The 21,601-nt window shown below is 38.2% G+C and overlaps 2 protein-coding genes across 2 annotated transcripts; both read right to left on the reverse strand.

The window, feature by feature from the left end:
• Positions 1 to 1,872: 1,872 nt before the first annotated feature.
• On the reverse strand, positions 1,873 to 2,911 carry LOC149202003 (uncharacterized). Its single transcript, XM_089403072.1, has 2 exons — positions 2,584 to 2,911; positions 1,873 to 2,367 (listed from the first exon to the last, which is right to left on the reverse strand). The coding sequence occupies exons 1-2, from the start codon at positions 2,594 to 2,596 to the stop codon at positions 1,880 to 1,882; spliced, it is 501 nt and encodes a 166-aa protein (XP_089259198.1). The 5' UTR covers positions 2,597 to 2,911; the 3' UTR covers positions 1,873 to 1,879.
• Positions 2,912 to 3,856: 945 nt separating this feature from the next.
• LOC149202004 (uncharacterized) lies at positions 3,857 to 6,409 on the reverse strand. Its single transcript, XM_089401435.1, has 2 exons — positions 4,561 to 6,409; positions 3,857 to 4,344 (listed from the first exon to the last, which is right to left on the reverse strand). The coding sequence occupies exons 1-2, from the start codon at positions 5,981 to 5,983 to the stop codon at positions 3,857 to 3,859; spliced, it is 1,911 nt and encodes a 636-aa protein (XP_089257561.1). The 5' UTR covers positions 5,984 to 6,409.
• Positions 6,410 to 21,601: the final 15,192 nt, after the last annotated feature.

A 21,601-nucleotide genomic window follows, 5' to 3' on the forward strand; every position in this document is an offset into this window, starting at 1 on the left:
AGAATACATACAAAACACTGCGCATTCTTCTGAAGAGAGGAGGCGATATTTTAAAGATGAGAGACAAAGGTGAATAATTTATCAAGGAAGTTAAGTGCAACAAAGCAATTTAAGAATGGAGGTGAGTAATGAAAATGCATGAGATCAACAGAAGGGGAGTAAAAAGTATGAGCAGAATATCAAGAAAACAGTGTATTGCAAAATACAATCGATAATGAAAGGAACAATAATAACAGCGCACAGTATGATCTTAACGTACTAAAAATCACACTTAGGTGTGTTCGCTAGTGTATTAAGATCAAATGTGTAACTTGTCTGTGTGGAATCATGAAATGAACCATTAACCGGAGAATGACAGGCAAAATGTCACAGATTGCTCAAATATACATATTATTGCCAATATAGAAATGAGCTACAAAATTGGCGATGTTCAAAGAATTGTAACTTGTGAAAACACTATGATTCTAGACATGTCAGTTCTACCTTGCCAAGATTACAATCTGTGAGAGCGATAGAAAAGGTGAGCCTAACAAATGTGTCTATCAGGATGAACTCCAGAAACTTTCTGTTTGGGACTAGTCTCCCTCCTACTTTCAGACTCTTCTGCTACGGATTGTCCATGCGTCCGTCTTCTGCCCATATGAAGTTTATATCTGGCAATGTATTATCTACTCATTATATAGCTTATATAATATAATTATGCTTTTTCGTTTCCTGAAAAAAACAAATGTGTCTATGTTTGCAACTGGATCATTGCTAATCCTGTTTGCAAATTATGTGGGTCAAGGAGTTTCCTGGTCTCAATATATTCGTACATCTTTAAGGATGGAAACTAGGAAATTTCTCCACTAAAATCATTTTTTCTGAAGGAAAGGTTTTGTCAGATGAATTATCAGGATCATTATGATCTTGAATTGTACTTTACAGGAATTACTTGGTTGTGAGATAAACCGTTGCTTTTTCCCCTGTAGTTTTACTCTGTACAGACTGGTCTATTCACAATATTGATCTTTCATTATAGAATATCTTGTCTATTTCAAAGTTCTGTGCAACCCCTGCCCCCAGGTGACAATTTCTTCTATTAGAGAAATACACAGAATAACCATGAAAGAAGTTTATATTTTGCGGTGACAACCTCCTGGATTTTTGAAAGTGCTTCCTTTAAACTCAAGAGAAACATTAAAACTGGCCCAAAGAGCATGCTGCAATTTTTCCAGGGGACTTTCGTTTATACATTGCATGAAATACAATTTCACAAGCATGAGAACTTCAAACATTATATCAGCCTCTATGTAAACTTGAATCACATAGATGTCTACATACCAAACTGATAAATGGAGCATGGGATATCTGGCACTCAAAGTACCCCACTTTTCCGGCTAATTTTCACTCTAAATCTCGTTGAAACTTGAAACTATCCTGGAACTCCGAGTACTACCTCTGCAAGGGGAGTTTTGTCCATGAAACTAGGCCCTAGGTATTTTGGCCAATTTTAAGACAACCCAGAACATCGGATTTCTGAAAACATGATCAGAATGTGCAGAAATGAGACTCACCAGAAAAACAGGGCTAACCAAAAATAGGGCAAACTAAGTGCCCCATGTCAAATGCTGATAAATGGATGTGGATGGCACGGACTTATTTTAATATTCTTCGGAAGCCCAAGTTCATGTATCTCGTTCTTTAAAGTGCCTAAGCGTGCAACATTAGTTACAATTCCCTTCTGGAATCATTAAACCACTTTCTTTTTTTTCAACAATATTCAAGCACTTTCCTTCTGTGTTGGAAACACCATTCAGAAAATTCCAGAGAGGCATCCCAAATTATTGGACCTCAAATATTTTACTCAAAAGAGGTCATAGAGCCTTAATGTTACATATCAAAATAGCATACTGGAAGTGGAAGCTTGTGCAATAGTTTTCACTTTCTGAGCAACACTTTTCACAGCTAAGCCTCTCTCTATCATCCCATTCCAGAACACCTCAGGTCTGCCATCCATCTCTAGAGAATACTTATCAAATACATAAAATGTTTTAAGATTGATCAGAATCCTTTTTGAAGCCATTTCTTCGCAAAGTTCTGAAGCTTTATTTAGCTCACCTGCTCCCAAGTATGCATAAATAAGAGTAGTATAAACAAGGGCATCACCAACAAGACCCCTCCTAGACATTTTATTGAATGCTTTTTCGGCACTTCTCAGCTTGGCTTTCCTGCACAAACCTCGAATGATGCTACTATAGAGAAAAACATCTTCAGATAAACCTCTTTTGACAAATTCATCAGGCAGCTTCAGGGCTTCCTCTTCATTGTGTTGGACACAATAACCATCAATTAGCCATGAGTACACACTAAAATTAGGCATAAAACCTGCACTCAACAGACAACAAACTGATTTATTAATATACAATGTTCAGTATTGCAACAGGCCCATTTCTCACAAACGGAAATGGATACAACAAATCCTATTGGTGAAGTTGGTCACTGTACATGAAAAAAACCCAGACCTATAGTTGCGGGTAAAAATCAGGATTATAAGAGGAAGTAAAATTCTTTAATTATAAAATCTTGTTGGAAATTACAAACCTGCAATAATCATTTCAAACAGGACATCCTTTGCTTCATCTATATCTGGCAATGTATTATCTGCTCATTATATAGCTTATATAATATAATTATGCTTTTTCGTTTCCTGAAAAAAACAAATGTGTCTATGTTTGCAACTGGATCATTGCTAATCCTGTTTGCAAATTATGTGGGTCAAGGAGTTTCCTGGTCTCAATATATTCGTGCATCTTTAAGGATGGAAACTAGGGAATTTCTCCACTAAAATCATTTTTTCTGAAGGAAAGGTTTTGTCAGATGAATTATCAGGATCATTATGATCTTGAATTGTACTTTACAGGAATTACTTGGTTGTGAGATAAACCGTTGCTTTTTCCCCTGTTGTTTTACTCTGTACAGACTGGTCTATTCACAATATTGATCTTTCATTATAGAATATCTTGTCTATTTCAAAGTTCTGTGCAACCCCCTGCCCCCTGGTGACAATTTCTTCTATTAGAGAAATACACAGAATAACCATGAAAGAAGTTTATATTTTGCGGTGACAACCTCCTGGATTTTTTGAAAGTGCTTCCTTTAAACTCAAGAGAAACATTAAAACTGGCCCAAAGAGCATGCTGCAATTTTTCCAGGGGACTTTTGTTTATACATTGCATGAAATACAATTTCACAAGCATGAGAACTTCAAACATTATATCAGCCTCTATGTAAACTTGAATCACATAGATGTCTACATACCAAACTGATAAATGGAGCATGGGATATCTGGCACTCAAAGTACCCCACTTTTCCGGCTAATTTTCACTCTAAATCTCGTTGAAACTTGAAACTATCCTGGAACTCCGAGTACTACCTCTGCAAGGGGAGTTTTGTCCATGAAACTAGGCCCTAGGTATTTTGGCCAATTTTAAGACAACCCAGAACGTCGGATTTCTGAAAACATGATCAGAATGTGCAGAAATGAGACTCAACAGAAAAACAGGGCTAACCAAAAATAGGGCAAACTAAGTGCCCCATGTCAAATGCTGATAAATGGATGTGGATTGCACGGACTTATTTTAATATTCTTCGGAAGCCCAAGTTCATGTATCTCGTTCTTTAAAGTGCCTAAGCGTGCAACATTAGTTACAATTCCCTTCTGGAATCATTAAACCACTTTCTTTTTTTTCAACAATATTCAAGCACTTTCCTTCTGTGTTGGAAACACCATTCAGAAAATTCGAGAGAGGCATCCCAGGCTATTGGACCTCAAATATTTTACTCAAAAGAGGTCATAGAGCCTTAATGTTACATATCAAAATAGCATACTGGAAGTGGAAGCTTGTGCAATAGTTTTCACTTTCTGAGCAACACTTTTCACAACTAAGCCTCTCTCTATCATCCCATTCCAGAAAACCTCAGGTCTGACATCCATCTCTAGAGAATACTTATCAAATACATAAAATGTTTTAAGATTGATCAAAATCCTTTTTGAAGCCATTTCTTCGCAAAGTTCTGAAGCTTTATTTAGCTCACCTGCTCCCAAGTATGCATAAATAAGAGTAGTATAAACAAGGGCATCACCAACAAGACCCCTCCTAGACATTTTATTGAATGCTTTTTCGGCACTTCTCAGCTTGGCTTTCCTGCACAAACCTCGAATGATGCTACTATAGAGAAAAACATCTTCAGATAAACTTCTTTTGACAAATTCATCAGGCAGCTTCAGGGCTTCCTCTTCATTGTGTTGGACACAATAACCATCAATTAGCCATGAGTACACACTAAAATTAGGCATAAAACCTGCACTCAACAGACAACAAACTGATTTATTAATATACAATGTTCAGTATTGCAACAGGCCCATTTCTCACAAACGGAAATGGATACAACAAATCCTATTGGTGAAGTTGGTCACTGTACATGAAAAAAACCCAGACCTATAGTTGCGGGTAAAAATCAGGATTATAAGAGGAAGTAAAATTCTTTAATTATAAAATCTTGTTGGAAATTACAAACCTGCAATAATCATTTCAAACAGGACATCCTTTGCTTCATCTGTTTTCCCAGACTTGCAAAAGCCATGAATAAGAGCCTTGTAAGTATACACATCAAAAACTAGCCCGGTTTGTAACATCTTGTTGCGAAGTTTCCAGGCATCAGCCATGTTACCTCTCTTGCACTGCGAATTGATCAAGGTATTGCATGTAAAGTGATCAGGTTCAAGACCCTTTTCCGCCAATTCATTCAAGAGATCATTTGCTTCTTCCAATTTCCCTTCCTCGCAGAGCTTATGGAGGAGGACATTGTATGTCACCGTTCCTGGCACCAGCCCTTTCCTTATCATTTCATCCCGCAGTCTGAAAGCCTCAGTCAGATTATTTTCTCTGCAATAACCATCAATCAGGGTAGTATATGTTACATTATTTGGAACCAGATCACCCATTTCGTTCAAAATCTTCAATGCATCCCTCAATCTGCCCTCTTTGCAAAACCCGTGTATTAGAGTGTTATATGTTACAATATCGGGTTGAATGCCCTTCTCTAACATCGTGTCTTGGATGCTTAAAGCTTCATAATGCATTCCTTTCTTGGAAAGAAGGGAAATAAGACTATTATATGTGAACAAATCTGGATTGAATCCATGCTTCTTCATCTGATTTACAAGTTCTTCGGCATTTTGCAGATCACCTTGTTTGCAGCAGGCATGGATCATGACATTGAAAGTCCGAGAATCAGCCTCGATCCCTCTACATAACATTTCCCTATAGATTTTCCAGGCCATAGTTGGCAATTTGGCCTTGACTAGACTGTTTAGAAGGATATTACAAGAGTGTACGGTGGGGTTGATTCCATAAGAACCCAACTGATAAAATACTTGGATTGCATCTTGGGTCATTTTGGATTGCGCATATGAATTGATCAGCATACTCAGAACTGCAGAATTGGTGCCCAAATTGCTATAATCATTTATCATAACATCTAAGACTACTGGAGAAGATAGGAAGCCTTTATGGGAAATGGATTGTAACAATGACTGAGCAGTTTTGAACTTATTGTTCTTAGTGAGAATATGGATTATGGTCCAGTAAGGGCGGGTGGCGTGCTGGTAGTGTGGCAAGTAGGCAACCCACTTGAAGAATCTCCATGCCAGGTTTCCATCATGCCTGCCAATCTGCAGAAGGATCTCGCTCATAATGCAGGGATTTAGCCTGGAGGCGATTTGGGCTTTGGACAAACAGTTCCATGTCCCCTCCATAACCACTTTGAAGACATTTTGAATGAATTCTGAATCTGGAATGTTGCCCATGTCCACTTGGGATTCATTTTTAGATAGGGTTTCACTTACTGCACTTGTGGAGTAAAATTTGTTGTTGAGGTGGGTGTTGTAATAAATACTGTGCGGAAGTCTTGTATGGAGTTTTAATTGAATTGCTTTCATTGGTTTCTATGCACCAGGGAACTCCGAACTTGGAAATGTTTAAAAAGTGGAGAAAAACTCATACCCGGTTGGAAGTGTCGTGTACAAACATAAAAAAACACTGGCGTCCAACATCTCAGAGTTCATTTGATTGGTAATGTATACCATACGGCCATCTATGATCATGTTCGTTATACACGCAGTGAAATCGATTTGCCCTACTCGGCTCCACCCTCATTTGATGGTCATCAAGAAGGATGGCTCAAATAAAAATTTTCAATCCTCTCAGCGCTCGTAGATCCGTTCTTGTAAACGGAAAGGGTACTCACTTTATCAACTCCAAATCCACTCCCCCTTACATGTATAAATGCCAGTAAGCGCTGGAACAGTATCTTGGATCCAAAGATATATTTTGAAAAACCCCTGTTCATCTGGTTATCACCACCATATAACTCGATACCAGGGTTGATTTTGTGGTAAAATAATTTAAACTTTTAGATGTTATAAAAAGTACCCGATATATTTTATTAGGTATTTTCAAAGGGAAGTATGGGAAAGAATTGCATTGGAGTAATTTTCAGAAATATTCATCTCATAGTTAATGAATCAAAACAAATAAGTATTATTTACCTCAAAGTTAATGAATCAAAATAAGCATGTTTATTTCACACTAACCTTGTGAGGCACATGAATTATTAGTTTTACCTCTTCCTAACATTATTCCCTTTTTCTAGCACTATTCCATATAATTGAGTTTTTTTATCGAAAGTTTGAAGAAGAATTGAAAAACAAATTAATCCTATCTGAGAATTTGGGGATTGAGAAACAAATTAATCTTATCTGAGAATTTGGGGTCTGAGGTAACATTGAGAGGTAAGTCCAAATTTATTTTAGAATTTAGGGTTGTAATGAATTTTGAGTCTTTTTATTAGATAAATTGATTAAATAATGAAATAATTAATTTTTTTGTGATACACATTTTTACGCCTTTCTCTCTGAAATCAACTCCCCCAATTGCCACCGTGTCCTTGTTTGAGCCATCAGATTAGATGTTAGATGATTGAAACGTTCCAGACCGTTGGATGTAGTTTAGGTTAGTTTTTTATATTTTTTCGGCACAGTTTTTCTCGCAGCTTCAAATCGCCGCACAGTTTTTTTCGCTACTTCAAATCTCCCTGAGCAGGCAGCGTCTCTGGGCATCCGACTCTAGGAGCTTGGAGCTTGATGAGCTTTTATCTCCAGTGAGGGTTTTGCAGGCAAAGTTTTCAATGGATCTTCAGGGCTTCAAATTTCCTCCATCGGAAGAGAAATCCTGCATCGATCACAAGAAATTTCCCGCGTTTTATGAAGGAAAATCCCCTTACAGACAGAGGACGGACTGGATTATGAACGAAGATGCCAGATTCAGATCCTCCAACTGTGGAGAGAATGACTTCATTTGTTTTGCATTCCACTCGCGAAGTTTGCTCTGATGCGGCCATTTTCCGCAGTGCTGTTTCGGTGGTCGGTAACTCTGCTTGGGTCATGTTTGATGGTCTGGCGGTAGATCAGAAATGTTTACAGGTAAAAAGCTTTAGTTTTATCTTTCAGCTGGTTCTCCGCTCTTATTTCTTTGTTCTTCGTGACTGTAGGCGTTCAAGCCCTATCAGATACCCTAATCAGTTTTCCTGTATTTGAAATGCAACGCAGGACGTTGGGACCCCGAGCTGGCTCAACCTGCTTGGTAGGGCGACGTGTCTACAGTGGCGGAGTTTCCTTACGGGTAAGAACTTGCCATAGTTTGAGGGGAAATTTAAAGCGTGGCTCCAATGCGACCCAATGGTGGAGCTTTTGCCAGAGTTTCCTCATCTCCAACTGTGGAGAGAATGACTTCATTTGTTTTGCATTCCACCCGCGAAGGTTGCTCTGATGCGGCCATTTTCCGCAGTGCTGTTTCGGTGGTCGGTAATTCTGTTTGGGTCCTGTTTGATGGTCTGACGGTGGATCAGAAATGTTTACAGGTAAAAGCTTTGGTTTTATCTTTCAGCTGGTTCTCTGCTCTTATTTCCTTGTTCTTCGTGACTGTAGGCGTTCAAGCCCTATCAGATACCCTAATCAATTTTCCTGTATTTGAAATGCAACGCAGGATGTTGGGACCCGGAGTTGGCTCAACCTGCTTGGTAGGGCGACGTGTCTACAGTGGCGGAGTTTCCAGTTATGGGTAAGAACTTGCCCTGGTTGGAGGGGAAACTTAAAGCGTGGCTATGGCTCTCTGCATATATGGGATGCCTGTTTCGTAGCCAAAAAGCTCAATTTAGAAGAGGGTTAGAGCTTTTAATGGGGTTTTTCCCAAATGTAAATAAATTTTGCTATGACAATGTGATTATCATTTCAGATATTACCCAGAGCTTATTCTGCTCTGAAATTATGTAGTTTCCTGTTATTCTCTTTTGTGACGATGAAGGTTTATAGAGTTGTGTCGGTTAATTATTCTGCGGTTTGATATGGCTACCATGGCCAGCAGTCGACGACACATTTGCTTAAATTTGTTTTTGAATCTTTGCTAAATATGTATACCCAGTTCGGGGTTTGCGTCTTCGGTTATATCTTCAGAAAATAATGTGATGTATACTCAATTTCTTGCTTACTCGTGTTTTCCCGTATGTTATATCGTTTACATATTTCAAGGAGTTGTCTACGTTATAAAGAGTTATAAATCTTTGATTTGGATATGTGGTATCAGCCAACCTGATCTCCGTTTAATAATTGCAGCTTGTTTACCAGTTACATACGTTTAACATTACCTACTGTATGTTCTTTTCCTTTGTAATTGCGGGGTCTGCTACCCAGTGTCATTATAGCCTGGCCTCCTCAGTTTCTAAGTTTCTTCCGGGAGCTTATGATCCACTCCCAACCTCTAGGGTTCATCATTTTGTGCTGTTATTTCCGCCTATGGAAGATTGGGTCGAGCTGCAGAGGCAGAGAAGATGTTTGAAAAGATGGTTAGCGCAGGTGTGGAGCTAGATGTTTTTGTTTATGGTGCCTGGATAAATGCATTTGCTGAAGCTGGATGTGTGGAAGAAGCTGTACGTTACTTTCAAATAATGCAAAACGCTGGTTTTGCAGGGAACTTTGTGGTGTATAGTTCTTTGATTAAGGTTTATAGTAAACGTGGTTTTTTTAAGGAAGCACAAGAAACGTACAAACGCATACAGAAATTGGGTGTTGAACCAGATGCCTTTTTATCAGGCTGTATGCTTGACCTTTATGCTCGCACTGATATGGTGACTGAAGCACAAGAAGTATTCAAAGTCTTGAAGGAAAAGCAGCAGGCAAATGAATTTTCTTTTTCCATGATGTTGTCCTTATACAAAAAGAATGGAAGGCTTAATGAAGCCACTGAAATTGCAAAGGAAATGTTACAATCGGGATTTCTTACTAACGTTCTTTCTTTTAATAACGTCATTAGCCTGTTCATTGTAGATGGAAGATTGAGAGAGGCTGCTGAAGTTTTTCATCAAATGTTAAAACTAAAGGCTTCACCCAATGAGAATACATATAAAACACTGGGCATTCTTCTGAAGAGAGGAGGCATTTCAAGGGATACAGTAGAGCAGCTCGATGTTGCACGTAAAAGTGGGCTTCCACATGGTATTCAGGCCTTGAGAATGACAATCTTTTCTGCAGTGGGGATGCATGCTGAAGCTTTGGAAGCTTGTGATGAACTGAGAGCTTCTGGGTTGGATTTTGATGTGTCTTCTTACAATGCTGTTATATACGCACTTGGTAGGACTGGGAGGATTAATGAAGCTTACAACATGTTCATGATCATGCAAGCCAAAGGTCTTGAACCAGATACAATTACTTATGCAAGTATGACAATTAGCTATGGGAAGCTAGGGTTGGTAGACGATGTTAGGAGAATGTTTTACAAAATGAAACAGAAGGGTTTTCAGCCAAACGAATTCATGTTCAAGGAAGTTATAGATGCCTATAAAAGTGCTGGGAAGTTTGCTTTAGCCAGATTTGTTACCCAGGAGAGGGAGTTCATGCATCAGTTGCAAGATCATGGTCACATTATATAAGATTATGCAGATCTGGTTTCGAGCTCGATTTCATGTGCACAACTTTTAAAAGGAAGCTGGCATACCCTGTATTCATGCTGTTGTGTCTTTTAACATTTTGTAAAATTGTAACAGGTTATTTTTTTTTGGGAAATTTAAATCTATGCTCCTTGTATAGCTTCCACATGGTATTCAGGCCTTGAGAATGACAATCTTTTCTGCAGTGGGGATGCATGCTGAAGCTTTGGAAGCTTGTGATGAACTGAGAGCTTCTGGGTTGGATTTTGATGTGTCTTCTTACAATGCTGTTATATATGCACTTGGTAGTGCTGGGAGGATTAATGAAGCTTACAACATGTTCATGATCATGCAAGCCAAAGGTCTTGAACCAGATACAATTACTTATGCAAGTATGACAATTAGCTATGGGAAGCTAGGGTTGGTAGATGGTGTTAGGAGAATGTTTTACAAAATGAAACAGAAGGGTTTTCAGCCAAACGAATTCATGTTCAAGGCAGTTATAGATGCCTATAAAAGTGCTGGGAAGTTTGCTTTAGCCAGATTTGTTACCCAGGAGAGGGAGTTCATGCATCAGTTGCAAGATCATGGTCACATTATATAAGATTATGCAGATCTGGTTTCGAGCTCGATTTCATGTGCACATCTTTTAAAAGGAAGTTGGCATACCCTGTATTCATGCTGTTGTGTCTTTTAACATTTTGTAAAATTGTAACAGGTTATTTTTTTTTGGGAAATTTAAATCTATGCTCCTTGTATAGCTTCCACATGGTATTCAGGCCTTGAGAATGACAATCTTTTCTGCAGTGGGGATGCATGCTGAAGCTTTGGAAGCTTGTGATTAACTGAGAGCTTCTGGGTTGGATTTTGATGTGTCTTATTACAATGCTGTTATATATGCACTTGGTAGTGCTGGGAGGATTAATGAAGCTTACAACATGTTCATGATCATGCAAGCCAAAGGTCTTGAACCAGATACAATTACTTATGCAAGTATGACAATTAGCTATGGGAAGCTAGGGTTGGTAGACGGTGTTAGGGGAATGTTTTACAAAATGAAACATAAGGGTTTTCAGTCAAACGAATTCATGTTCAAGGCAGTTATAGATGCCTATAAAAGTGCTGGGAAGTTTGCTTTAGCCAGATTTGTTACCCAGGAGAGGGAGTTCATGCATCAGTTGCAAGATCATGGTCACATTATATAAGATTATGCAGATCTGGTTTCGAGCTCGATTTCATGTGCAAAGCTTTTAAAGGAAGCTGGCATACCCTGTATTCATGTTGTTGTGTCTTTTAACATTTTGTAAAATTGTAACAGGTTATTTTTTTTGGGAAATTTAAATCTATGCTCCTTGTATAGAGAAATTGTGGATAAAAGGGTACTAGTAGTTCTTTTAGTGTATAACAAAAATGCAAATAAAAAGACATTGGTCATTCCCTTCTCCAATATAAATTAAGACTTTGAAAACAGAGGAGGGCACCCCAAAATCCTGAATCTTGACAGTGGTATCCGAGATTCTCAAAAAATTCTGTGAAATTTTCTCAAAATCATATTAGAATTTCTATTTTTTTTTCGAGCAAAATTGTGATTTGTTTAGACTACGCGATTGAGGAGATGCATTATCTATTGAAACTACAATTTTGCCCCGATGGCCCAGTTCTCATCGGAATATGGTGAAAAAAATTAATGTGTTTAAATCGTTTTTTCGTTTCAGAAATAAAATAGTGATTTCAAATTCTCATTAATTTTCTACACGATTTCAATTATAAACTGGCTAAACATCCTAACACCCAAATTAATCTCCTGAGTGGATCATTCAACACAGAGAAGCAATCTAACTTTCGCTTGTAACACAAGCGATACTTAAAGAAGTGGTGGATGTGAATGCTTAGAAAATGGGAAAACGACATATGAGATCACCAGCCGGTCATCCCTTTAAGTCAAGAACATATGCCTTTTCTGTTACGTTACCAGACTGAACTTTTTTTCAAGGCTCTGTCTCATTGTTGCACCAATGGAAAGTAGAGCAGACTACTGGTCGGCCAGGGCCCAGCATAGATCCATGCAAACGAAAGGCAGAGACATGTGACTGTGATACTAGCCACAACCTCACATAAATAAATACATGCCCAGGCAAGCCTGACAGAGGGCAACTCCATTGAATTAATATATGAATTAAGGGTATCATGGTTCAGAACAACATAATGTTCAAATGTGAAGCCAATGAAATTATATAAGATTACCCTGCTCCTTTCTTACTAATTTTCTCTTTATAAACTAGCCATTTGGAACTTTGATGTTACACATTCAAATTCTAGTATCATCCACCTAATTCTAGTATCATCCACCTGTTTAATTCTCATGTTGGGGCATCTGCAATATTTGACGACATAATGCCTTTAGAAGCACATAGTTTGTTTGACTACCTGTCCACTAATTAGTTTGTCTATGCTCATTATGGTAAATTCGATCTTACACCTTGAACAAGCTTTACTTGTAGTTTACTAAATCCAATGGCTGTTTTTTTGGGTATCCGACACTTGATTAATTCTCACCGGGCAATCTTTGACAACATAATGGCGTCTAGAAGCTCATAGAATCCAATTTTTAACATATTTTCACTCTTTTTATCACTAGGAGTGCTTAATTCAAACAATGGTGAGACCATTTGGATGTTAGAAACCTAATGCTAATTTTCTATTTGTCCCCAACCTAATGAATATTAATATTGGTGATAGCATATCTTTAAAATGAACATATTGAGTTAATTTCCCTTATATAAAGGTCTTCCTTATTTATTCATAATCTTTGAATTTCAATTACATCATTGTTCTCATCCTTTGTCAAATGTTCATCAAGCAATGTCAGAAGACAGTTTTGGCATCCATCAAGGACCTTAGGATAAACCTTATGAACTGAAAGCACTTGGTAATATGAATAGATGATCTAGCCATTTGTTGATGATAACAAATAAACACCGGTAAAGAAACAAAATTGCATAAAAATTTGACTTCTTTCTTCTATGTTGTTGTTTCTTATGTCATTTGCATAAAATTTTGACTTCTTTCTTCTATGCTATTGTTTTTTATATCATTGCCTTACGGCATTTCCTTTGCAACATGTGGTGCAAATGCTAGTCTTAAAACCATGGACACTATACACCCCAAGCGTGAATGTTCTATATTCTAAAGCACGTGAAAATAACATATCCAACCTGATTAATTTTAATATATTTAAAGTTAACGTAATCGGTAAGAGCGTGCTGACACCGACACGGATGATGCAACCTCTACTACGTGGGAGAGCAATAAGCGCCTCTGTTCTATGAATTTAATATCGTAAAATATCCAAAATGATTAATTTTAATATATTTACCTTAACCTTGCAATACGGATATGCCATCTCTATTATGGGGGAGAGCAATAAGTCACGTTTTCGCCCTAAAAAAATAAAATAATGGAAATAAGATTTTTTTTGAAGTCTTGTTACAGCTATTAAGCTTCGAAAAAATATTTTTTTTATAATGCTGAATAAAATAACACTCCCACAATCAAATTAGTTGAAAATTTTTCTCAAAAAATTAAAAAATTCTAAATCTATGTTGACCATGGAAATGGGCAAGTCCTATTTCAGACCCCATAGAAAAGTTAATGCAGTCTGACATGCTAGGGGAATAGCAGTTTCCTTGCATTTATATTTCCCTCAAAGTTGACTTTGGCACTTTAGCAGCAAGGAAACTGTTATTCCCCTTGCATGTCAGATTACATTAACTTTTCTATAGGCTCTGAAATAGGAATTGCCATGGAAATGCGCCTTGAGGCGCGCTAACACCGATGATGCAACCTCTAGCATGTGAGAGAGCAATAAGCGCTACTTTAATATTTCTCAATATTACATATTTTTTTTGGAATTTTGGTGATGGATTAATTTAGAAAGTGGAATTGCACATTTTAATTATTCAATATTCATTTTTGCTCTAAATTAATTTATATATTAAAAATATAATTTAAGAAATCAAAATTTATATTTTTTTTATTTTTCAATAAAATTAATAAAAACAAGTTGTAATTTTTTATATCTAAATATTTATAATAACTTTTGCGACTCGTCGTCGGCCAGATCTGCGGCTCTGTAGCTCTCCAGATCTACGACAAAGACTCTAGACTTTAATTTATTTCTCATGCCATCGCATATCTGCAGCTCTGCAGCTCGTCGCCGTCATCCAGATCTGCGGCTCTACAGCTCGTCATGATAACCTCTGCGGCTCGTCGTCGTCCAGATCTGCGACTCTGCAACTCTCCAGATCTACGGCAAATACTCTAGATCTGCAGCTCTATTGAGATATAGAGTGGCTCTCGCTTTTCTGGTAGAACTGTGGGCCGTTGAGAGAACCGTGGCCTGTCATTCTCGTCGCCGGTGTATCGAAGGCCAGGGTAACGCACCGAGGCCCTATTACGCGGAATGAAGGGAACAGTTTCATCATCAGACCCAGCTTTGATTTTCTTTTTATTTTCGGTAGATCTGCGGCTCTTTCTAGTCTCAGATCAGCAGCGTGGTGGAGGACGTTGGTCTGTCGATTTGCTTTGCAAAATCTTAGGCTTTACACGCGAGATGCTGGTCCTTACAATTGAACGCCAGGCTTGACAATGATAATAGGGCTCCAAGGTCGCCCAAAGAAGATCTGCGGCTCTCCAGATTTGATTATGCACAGGTCTGAGGCTTTTCTCACAGGTCTGCCAATTCCTTCTGCGGTTAGATCTGGGCTCGATTGGGCCTTCTTTGGTTAGATCTGTGGGCAGGTGAACATTCTCCAAATGCCTCCCAGCTTTGCGAAAATAGTTGCTGGCTCACCATCTGCCTCTAGGGGCAAGCTCCTGCCCATATCGTCAGTGAAGCCCCAGCTCCCATTGTCTAGGTGGTCCAGGCCTCACTCGATGAAGCCTTGAAGTTCTCTGAAAGTGCCCTAATCTCCCGATTCAATGGTTTTTTGCCGTGGCTGACAGCTCTCCACAATTGGATCGCGGAGGTATGGAAGCCTCTAATTCCTGATGCAATTAATATCCACCCTTGTGCTAGGGGTTTCTTTATAGTAGATTTTGAAAACCTTGAAAGCAGACAATGTATTCTAGATTCCGGCCCTTGGTTTTGGGAAAAAACAGACCTATTCATGAGGCCATGGAACTCATCATTCGATCCCTCAACAACAGTCATAACCTCAGCACCAGTTTGGGTGAGATTGCCAAACCTACCCTTGCATCTCTGGAATTTCTCTTCGCTAAAAGCCATTGGAAATGCAATTGGGAAATTTTATTGCAGGTGCTCAGAAACAGAGGAATATGCCAGAACCACCTATGCACGCATCTGTGTGGAAATGGACTTCATCGTCGGATTCCCAACTGAAATACACCTAACAAGTAAAGACTATGTGTGGAACCAGAAACTCGATTATGAAGGTGTCCTCTTCAGATGTCGGTCCTACTTTGAGACAGGCCACCTAGCAAAAAATTACCCAAAAGCCTCCCAGAAAATTTCTACAAGAAAAAATCACCACAGATCTACATGGTGGGAAGGAGCAAAAAAAGAACACTACACTGTCATCAAAGAAGAATATTCTTGAGAAAACTCTGAATCACAAGAAATCGGGCAAGAAATAAACAACTCTCAAGACAAGCAGGGGGAAAGCCTCGCCCAACAACAAAAGAGTGAACTCGACAACCCCTCAAGTTATGAGGGTTCGAATACCGCACAAAATAAATCTCCATTTAACGGCAAAGCAGATCTCCTAGACCAAACTTCTTCTCCGACTATCTTCAAAAGGACGAACACAATAGATCGTGAAGCTAAGACACCAATGTCCCAAGAATCAGAAGAGATGAAGGAGATGCAAGATAAAGAAAGTTGGAAGACCGTAGAGAAAAAAAAGAAAGCTACAACACTAATCTCGCCAAGAAAGACGAGGAGCCAGACAAAATTATAGGTCCGATAGACCAATTTGGTCTCAGTGGACGGTAACCATCATCATCATCATCAATAATATATCTATAAATTTTCAATTTGATTTTTGATAATTTTAATGGTTTAAGTTTTTGGTGCTAAAAACACTTTTCTAATGAAAAGTGATGGGTTATTTTTTTTTAAGTTTTCATATTAGATTTTGCTAATAAACGGATAAATATATATATAAATAATAAAAATTTATCAAATCTATACTTACCATTTTTTCAACCAAGTATCTATATATATATATATATTAAATAATAAAAATTTATCAAATCTATACTTTCCATTTTTTCAACCAAGTAAATAAAAACAAAAATGAAAATTTCTATATCCAAATAATTTTAGTAATATGTCTATACAGGCTTCGAATTTGATGTTGTAGAAAAGGCCTTTGTCCATTTAAAATATCTGAATAAGTAAAAAATATTTGACACAGAAAGTCTAAGTATTTAAATTTTCTATCATAAGCTCTAATGAGCTGTCTAAACATAAGTCGAGTGATCTGCTTAGTTACAACACCTAGATTTTTATAAACAAAAATAATATAAAGATTTTTATAGTGCCATTATCTAGTTCGACACTATTGACCTGTATTTCATAGACAATTTTTCAATGTTAAAGAGTTAGATTAGTGATTTATTATGCTTTCTTCTAATAAAAATAATTATTAGAACCTACCCCTTCAAACCTATCCCTTAATTGTTATAAAAAAATTCATATAACAATTTAATTTTTTTTTTTTAAAATTGACTTTGTAAATAAAAAATAAATTAAAAAACATAAAAATATAAAAACATCAAATTTCCACATGACAATTTAGATAAATTTTAAATTCCAAACTATCCATATCTAAAATAATGAGTTTTAATATATTTAAACAGAATTGGGAAAAACCCTTATAGTACTGACTGATAATGTAACTCGTGAATTTTGTGTTATACATAAGCATTATTATATATATGATTTAAAGTTGTTTTTAGTTTCTACAGTATGTACTTTTAACGGTAAGTATATATTGTTAGTCAAAACAATTATGAACTATTTATATATTATTAGTAAGTATATATTGTTAGTCAAAAAAAATATTAGCTATTTATATATTATTAGTCAAAGAGCGAAATTTATATATGAAAACCAAAACCCTAATTTAAATAATACAAATAAAAAATTCACATCAAAATTTTCTACCGACCAAAAATTCACCAAAAACTCTAAAAATCACACTTAACAACTCCATTTTTAATATTCATGATATATGTTCTACTTTCCTCTTTTATTTCCCAGATCACTCATTGAACATGATGTTGAAAAGTGTTAAACTAAAAGCAATACATTTTATGGCGGCTCCCTAAATAATATTTTCCCATGTCCGATGTCAAGTTCATGAAGTTTATGGCTCTATGTAGTTGTGGTATTTTTCGATGCCTGATATCAAGTTTATCGCACAACTAGTTGTGATACTTCTCCATGACTGTGAGTGATTCGCTAGTACTGGAGTGCTTTTTGTTGGAAGAATCATTGCACCTCTATAGAATCTGTAATTTCCACCCTGGGGATCCTAGTTACTGTTTGTTATGTTTACCAACACCTGCGGGTTTTGGTGTAACGGCAAAGCTCCACATGGTATCAGAGCTTGGACCTAGGTTCGATTCCCCCGAGTTGCATCTGAGGGGGGGTGTTGGAAGAATCACTGCACCTTTATAGAATCTGTAATTTCCACCCTGGGGATCCTAGTTACTGTTTGTTACGTTTACCAACACCTGTGGGTTTTGGTGTAACGACAAAGCTCCACATTTTTTCAATATTTTGGCTACAGTTGACAATCTCCAAGTTCATATTCCCTTTCTCACAGAGAGATGCCACCCTTCGACACTGAGAAAGGAGCCTAGCTCTTCCAGCTGCTTTTCCTAGTGCATTTTATGTTTTTTTTTAAAACGACACTTGTTTTTGCTCAAAGTTTATCCCCTCTACCGCCGATAGTGATACCGATGCGAGTAGCACATAAGGATTACATGGAGCATCTCCATATGATGTTGTTGCTCCAATTATCATGTCTTCTTCTCCCAATGTTACTTGTAATGCCGCAACCAAAAGTATGCCCCGTCACGATGCGTTGTCTTCTTTTCTTGCCAATGACAGTAGTGATACCCAAAGTATTACTGCAAAAGCTCTTATTACCAAGGATGGAAACCAAATCCCCGAAACCCCTTGTTTGATCTCCACTTCTGATGTTGTTGAAGATGCACCCTCTTTTTCCATTCCTATTGTCGTAAAGCAACATGAACCGGGATCCGATGCTGTTATAGTCATTCAAACTGTGAATGATGCTACTAACAACATAGTTAAAAATCTGGATCCAGTTGAAGGAGAAAATCTAGTTAAGCGATTTCCATAAACTTATCAATCACATAAGTGAGCTTTTGCGACTCGTTGAGGTGGATGACTAGATTCTTTCATATCTATCGTAAGTGTGGATTATACAGTGTATTGTACTTACACAATGCTAATAGAGAAATTTTTCATTTCCTTTTTGTTATAGGTCAAGAAGCAAAAGCGAACAGAGCTAAACAATATTTTCCCATTAATTCAAAATGCTTACTTAGGCTAATGATTTTTCTATCCAAGACAATAGGTTTCTTTGTGTGTATTAAGCCTCCTCGCTGTCCCCTCCATAATTTCATAACCATTAGCCATTTGTTTTCAGATATTTGAAATTCAAATTTCTTACTAAATTTAAATTAATATGTGAAATTCAAGGCTCATCCAAAATTTAACTCTTCTTTTTTACTTTTATTTTATGGTATTGTTGTAGCGGCTACAACCACCCTCCAAAATTTTTCCTTAGCTTCATTTTGGAGCCTCCCTACCTACCATCCTTAGCAGCATGTCTTGCACTATGAAGTACATAGGCTTTAGCTAAGTTTCAAAGGCTTGCCAGCATGTGCATGTCAACTTGCTAGTCTCCCATCACAGGCTGCATTTTTGGACTTTGGTTATTTTCTGTATGAGAGTTTCACTTAGAAAATTGCGTAATTCTAGAGGGGAGCCATCTTTCCCTCCAGGAATTACGCAATCATGTTGAGCTGTTGGCTAGGCTCCAGAATTGTGCAATCCAGCCAGGAAACCCTCCCTCAGAAAATTGCGCAATTCAGCCTCATATTGGGCTTCAACCCATAAATTGCGCAATTCTGGGAGGCAGTGACCTGCTGACCCCAGAAATTGTGCAATGCCTGAGGGACAGCCAACCCTGCTCAGCCCAAAAACTGCGCAAATATCCTTCCCAGGCTTGCAGACTGTTGCATGTGCCTTGAGGTTGACTGGTTCCCCTCGGGACATAGCAATCCTGATTTACATGCATGGGATGCTTTTCCAGAAATAGAAAAAGGCAACATGCAAAAAGCATCCCTAAATTTTAGGGATCTATTTTTAGCAACTGGAGGTTACATGCAAAGATCGTTTTAGAAACTTCCCTCCAAGTGTCGCTTTTTCCCAGAGTTGTGGAATGCACATCATAAGCCTCAAAATTATTTATTTCATGCTACAGAGTTCATTCCTTACATTGATCTTGGAGCTATGACATCCCACAACACATCTAGGAGTCTTCGGCACATTCGACTTAGTTATTTCTAGGTAAGTTTGCTTTTCATGTCATTTGTTATTTTTCTGTGGATTTTCGTATTTCGCTTTTTATGGATGTTATTTGCTTGGTTTTGTTGAACTGCTGCTGTTGTTTTAATGTATATTAGCTTGTAGAAGCACCGTTTTAGTTTTTGTTTTCATCTGACTGCTCTCGCATGCATGAAATTGTTTTGCACTAACGGTCGCCCTTGCGGCAACTCGTTTCACACATGCATGTGTTTTCGTTTTCTGAATCCTGCATTTACTTCTTGCATGCATGATCTTTCACTCTTGCTTACATTCATTTTCACCATTTATTCAAGCCCCTTCATGTTTTCAGTTGCCCATCAGCAAATTTGGGCTGCCTTGGCCTGAACCTTGCCTCACCCGAATAGAAATCCGCATTTCTGGAAGCGAAGGCTCTATCTTCCCTCCAGAAATTGTGCAAACCTGGAAAACACTGACCCCCAGGCTTGAATTGCGAAATTCTGGGAGGCAGTTCCCTACTGACCTAGAAAATTGTGCAACATAGTTTTTGGGCATGCATGTTCTTGCTGACTAAAGTTACAAATTGTGCAGTTTCAACCCTCAACAGGTAGACTGGACTGTGCATTATGCAGTTCCAGCAGTCAGTCAGCCTACGACACCCCGGACTGTGCTTTGCACAATTTTAGCAGTCAGTCTCCCAGCCTCCCAGTGAAAATTGTGCAATCTTTACTGCCAGTCACCCAGGTGTGTTGCATGTTAGTCCTCAGATTTGTTTTGGTTTTCAACTAACAGATTTCTTTCCATGAGTGTTGTTATGTCTCTAGGTATAGTAGGTGTTCTTCCGTCCCTCAGAAGTACATGTACAATGGCCTCCAAGAGAGGAGGGTCAAAGGACATCGTTGGAAGTGAAACTAGATATGCAGTTGAACAAGTGTCTATGAGCCTTGCCCATTTACAAAGACACCAAGTTGGTCATAGACAAAGACATTAAGATGAAATGGAAGGACATCAACGATACATGCTCAAGCACATTTGAGGAAGATATGGAAGACTGTAGTGTCTATGTCAACATCCACAAAACTGGCTTATATTGGATTGCATGCAAGAAACTTGCGTTTCCATGCGCGGACATGATACATTGGATTGTCTCGCACACTGATCCTGAGACGGTGATGTTGAGCATTGTTAGCGGAATAGAGCTTGCTACCTTCAGGGTGAAGGACTACCAGGAGATATACCACTTGCCAGAGCCGGTGAACACGATGGAGAAACCCTTCAGCACACACAGCAATGCAAACTCCAGAGATATCTTGAAGCGTTGGGTGAAAGAGCCAGCCAAGTTCAGGAAAACACCCAATATGGTTTACAAGATGAAGATACTGTGGAAGGCATATTAGTACTTGGTCATCTTTTCATGCCACTTATATGACCAAGAGAGCACAAAGACCTTCCCGCAGAGCTGGGTGATTGCGTTGGACCAACTAGCCAACAAAGGAAGGCCATGCAACTGGTCTGACATGTTAGCTCTTAGATTGAAGGAACAGGTATCAGGAGCCCGACATCTGCCCAAAGTTTAGCAAGCACAGATATACATGTCTACATACATACTGGATGCAATCTGTGCCCGCCAGTTGTTCCTAGGTTTGAAGTGGGCATGGACACCTTCAGAAACCTCTGTGCACACTTATTACAGATTATTCTCCGAATGTTGCTTCCATGGAGTCATCACATAGTTTTCAGACCACTTTGTCACCCTGGTGTACAAAATGATATTTGAGCAGGATCCACCTTGCATGTCGCAAGCATTGATCGACATAGCAGATTGGTATGCCTCACCCCTGGCACCTTCATACGGATGTACAGCGCGGAGAAGCCTCCGCATGTTTTACCGAAGTTGGCCATAGACAAGCTCGTCATGCAAGAAACAATGTAAACTTTGAAATGGGAACTGATACGATTACCTGTTTCGTA

The sequence above is a fragment of the Pinus tabuliformis genome, chromosome 2_1 (genome assembly GCF_031772625.1).
Source record: "Pinus tabuliformis cultivar Carrire ecotype Pingquan chromosome 2_1, CPIR1, whole genome shotgun sequence".
Classification (NCBI taxonomy): Eukaryota; Viridiplantae; Streptophyta; class Pinopsida; order Pinales; family Pinaceae; genus Pinus; species Pinus tabuliformis.

Bases quoted from the DNA above. Each gene is read 5' to 3' on its own strand.
- LOC149202004 (XM_089401435.1), bottom strand. From the start codon at position 5,983: ATGAAAGCAATTCAATTAAAACTCCATACAAGACTTCCGCACAGTATT. The intron at 4,345-4,560 runs GTTTGTAATTTC...TGTTGAGTGCAG, and splicing joins GTTTGAAATGATTATTGCAG to GTTTTATGCCTAATTTTAGT.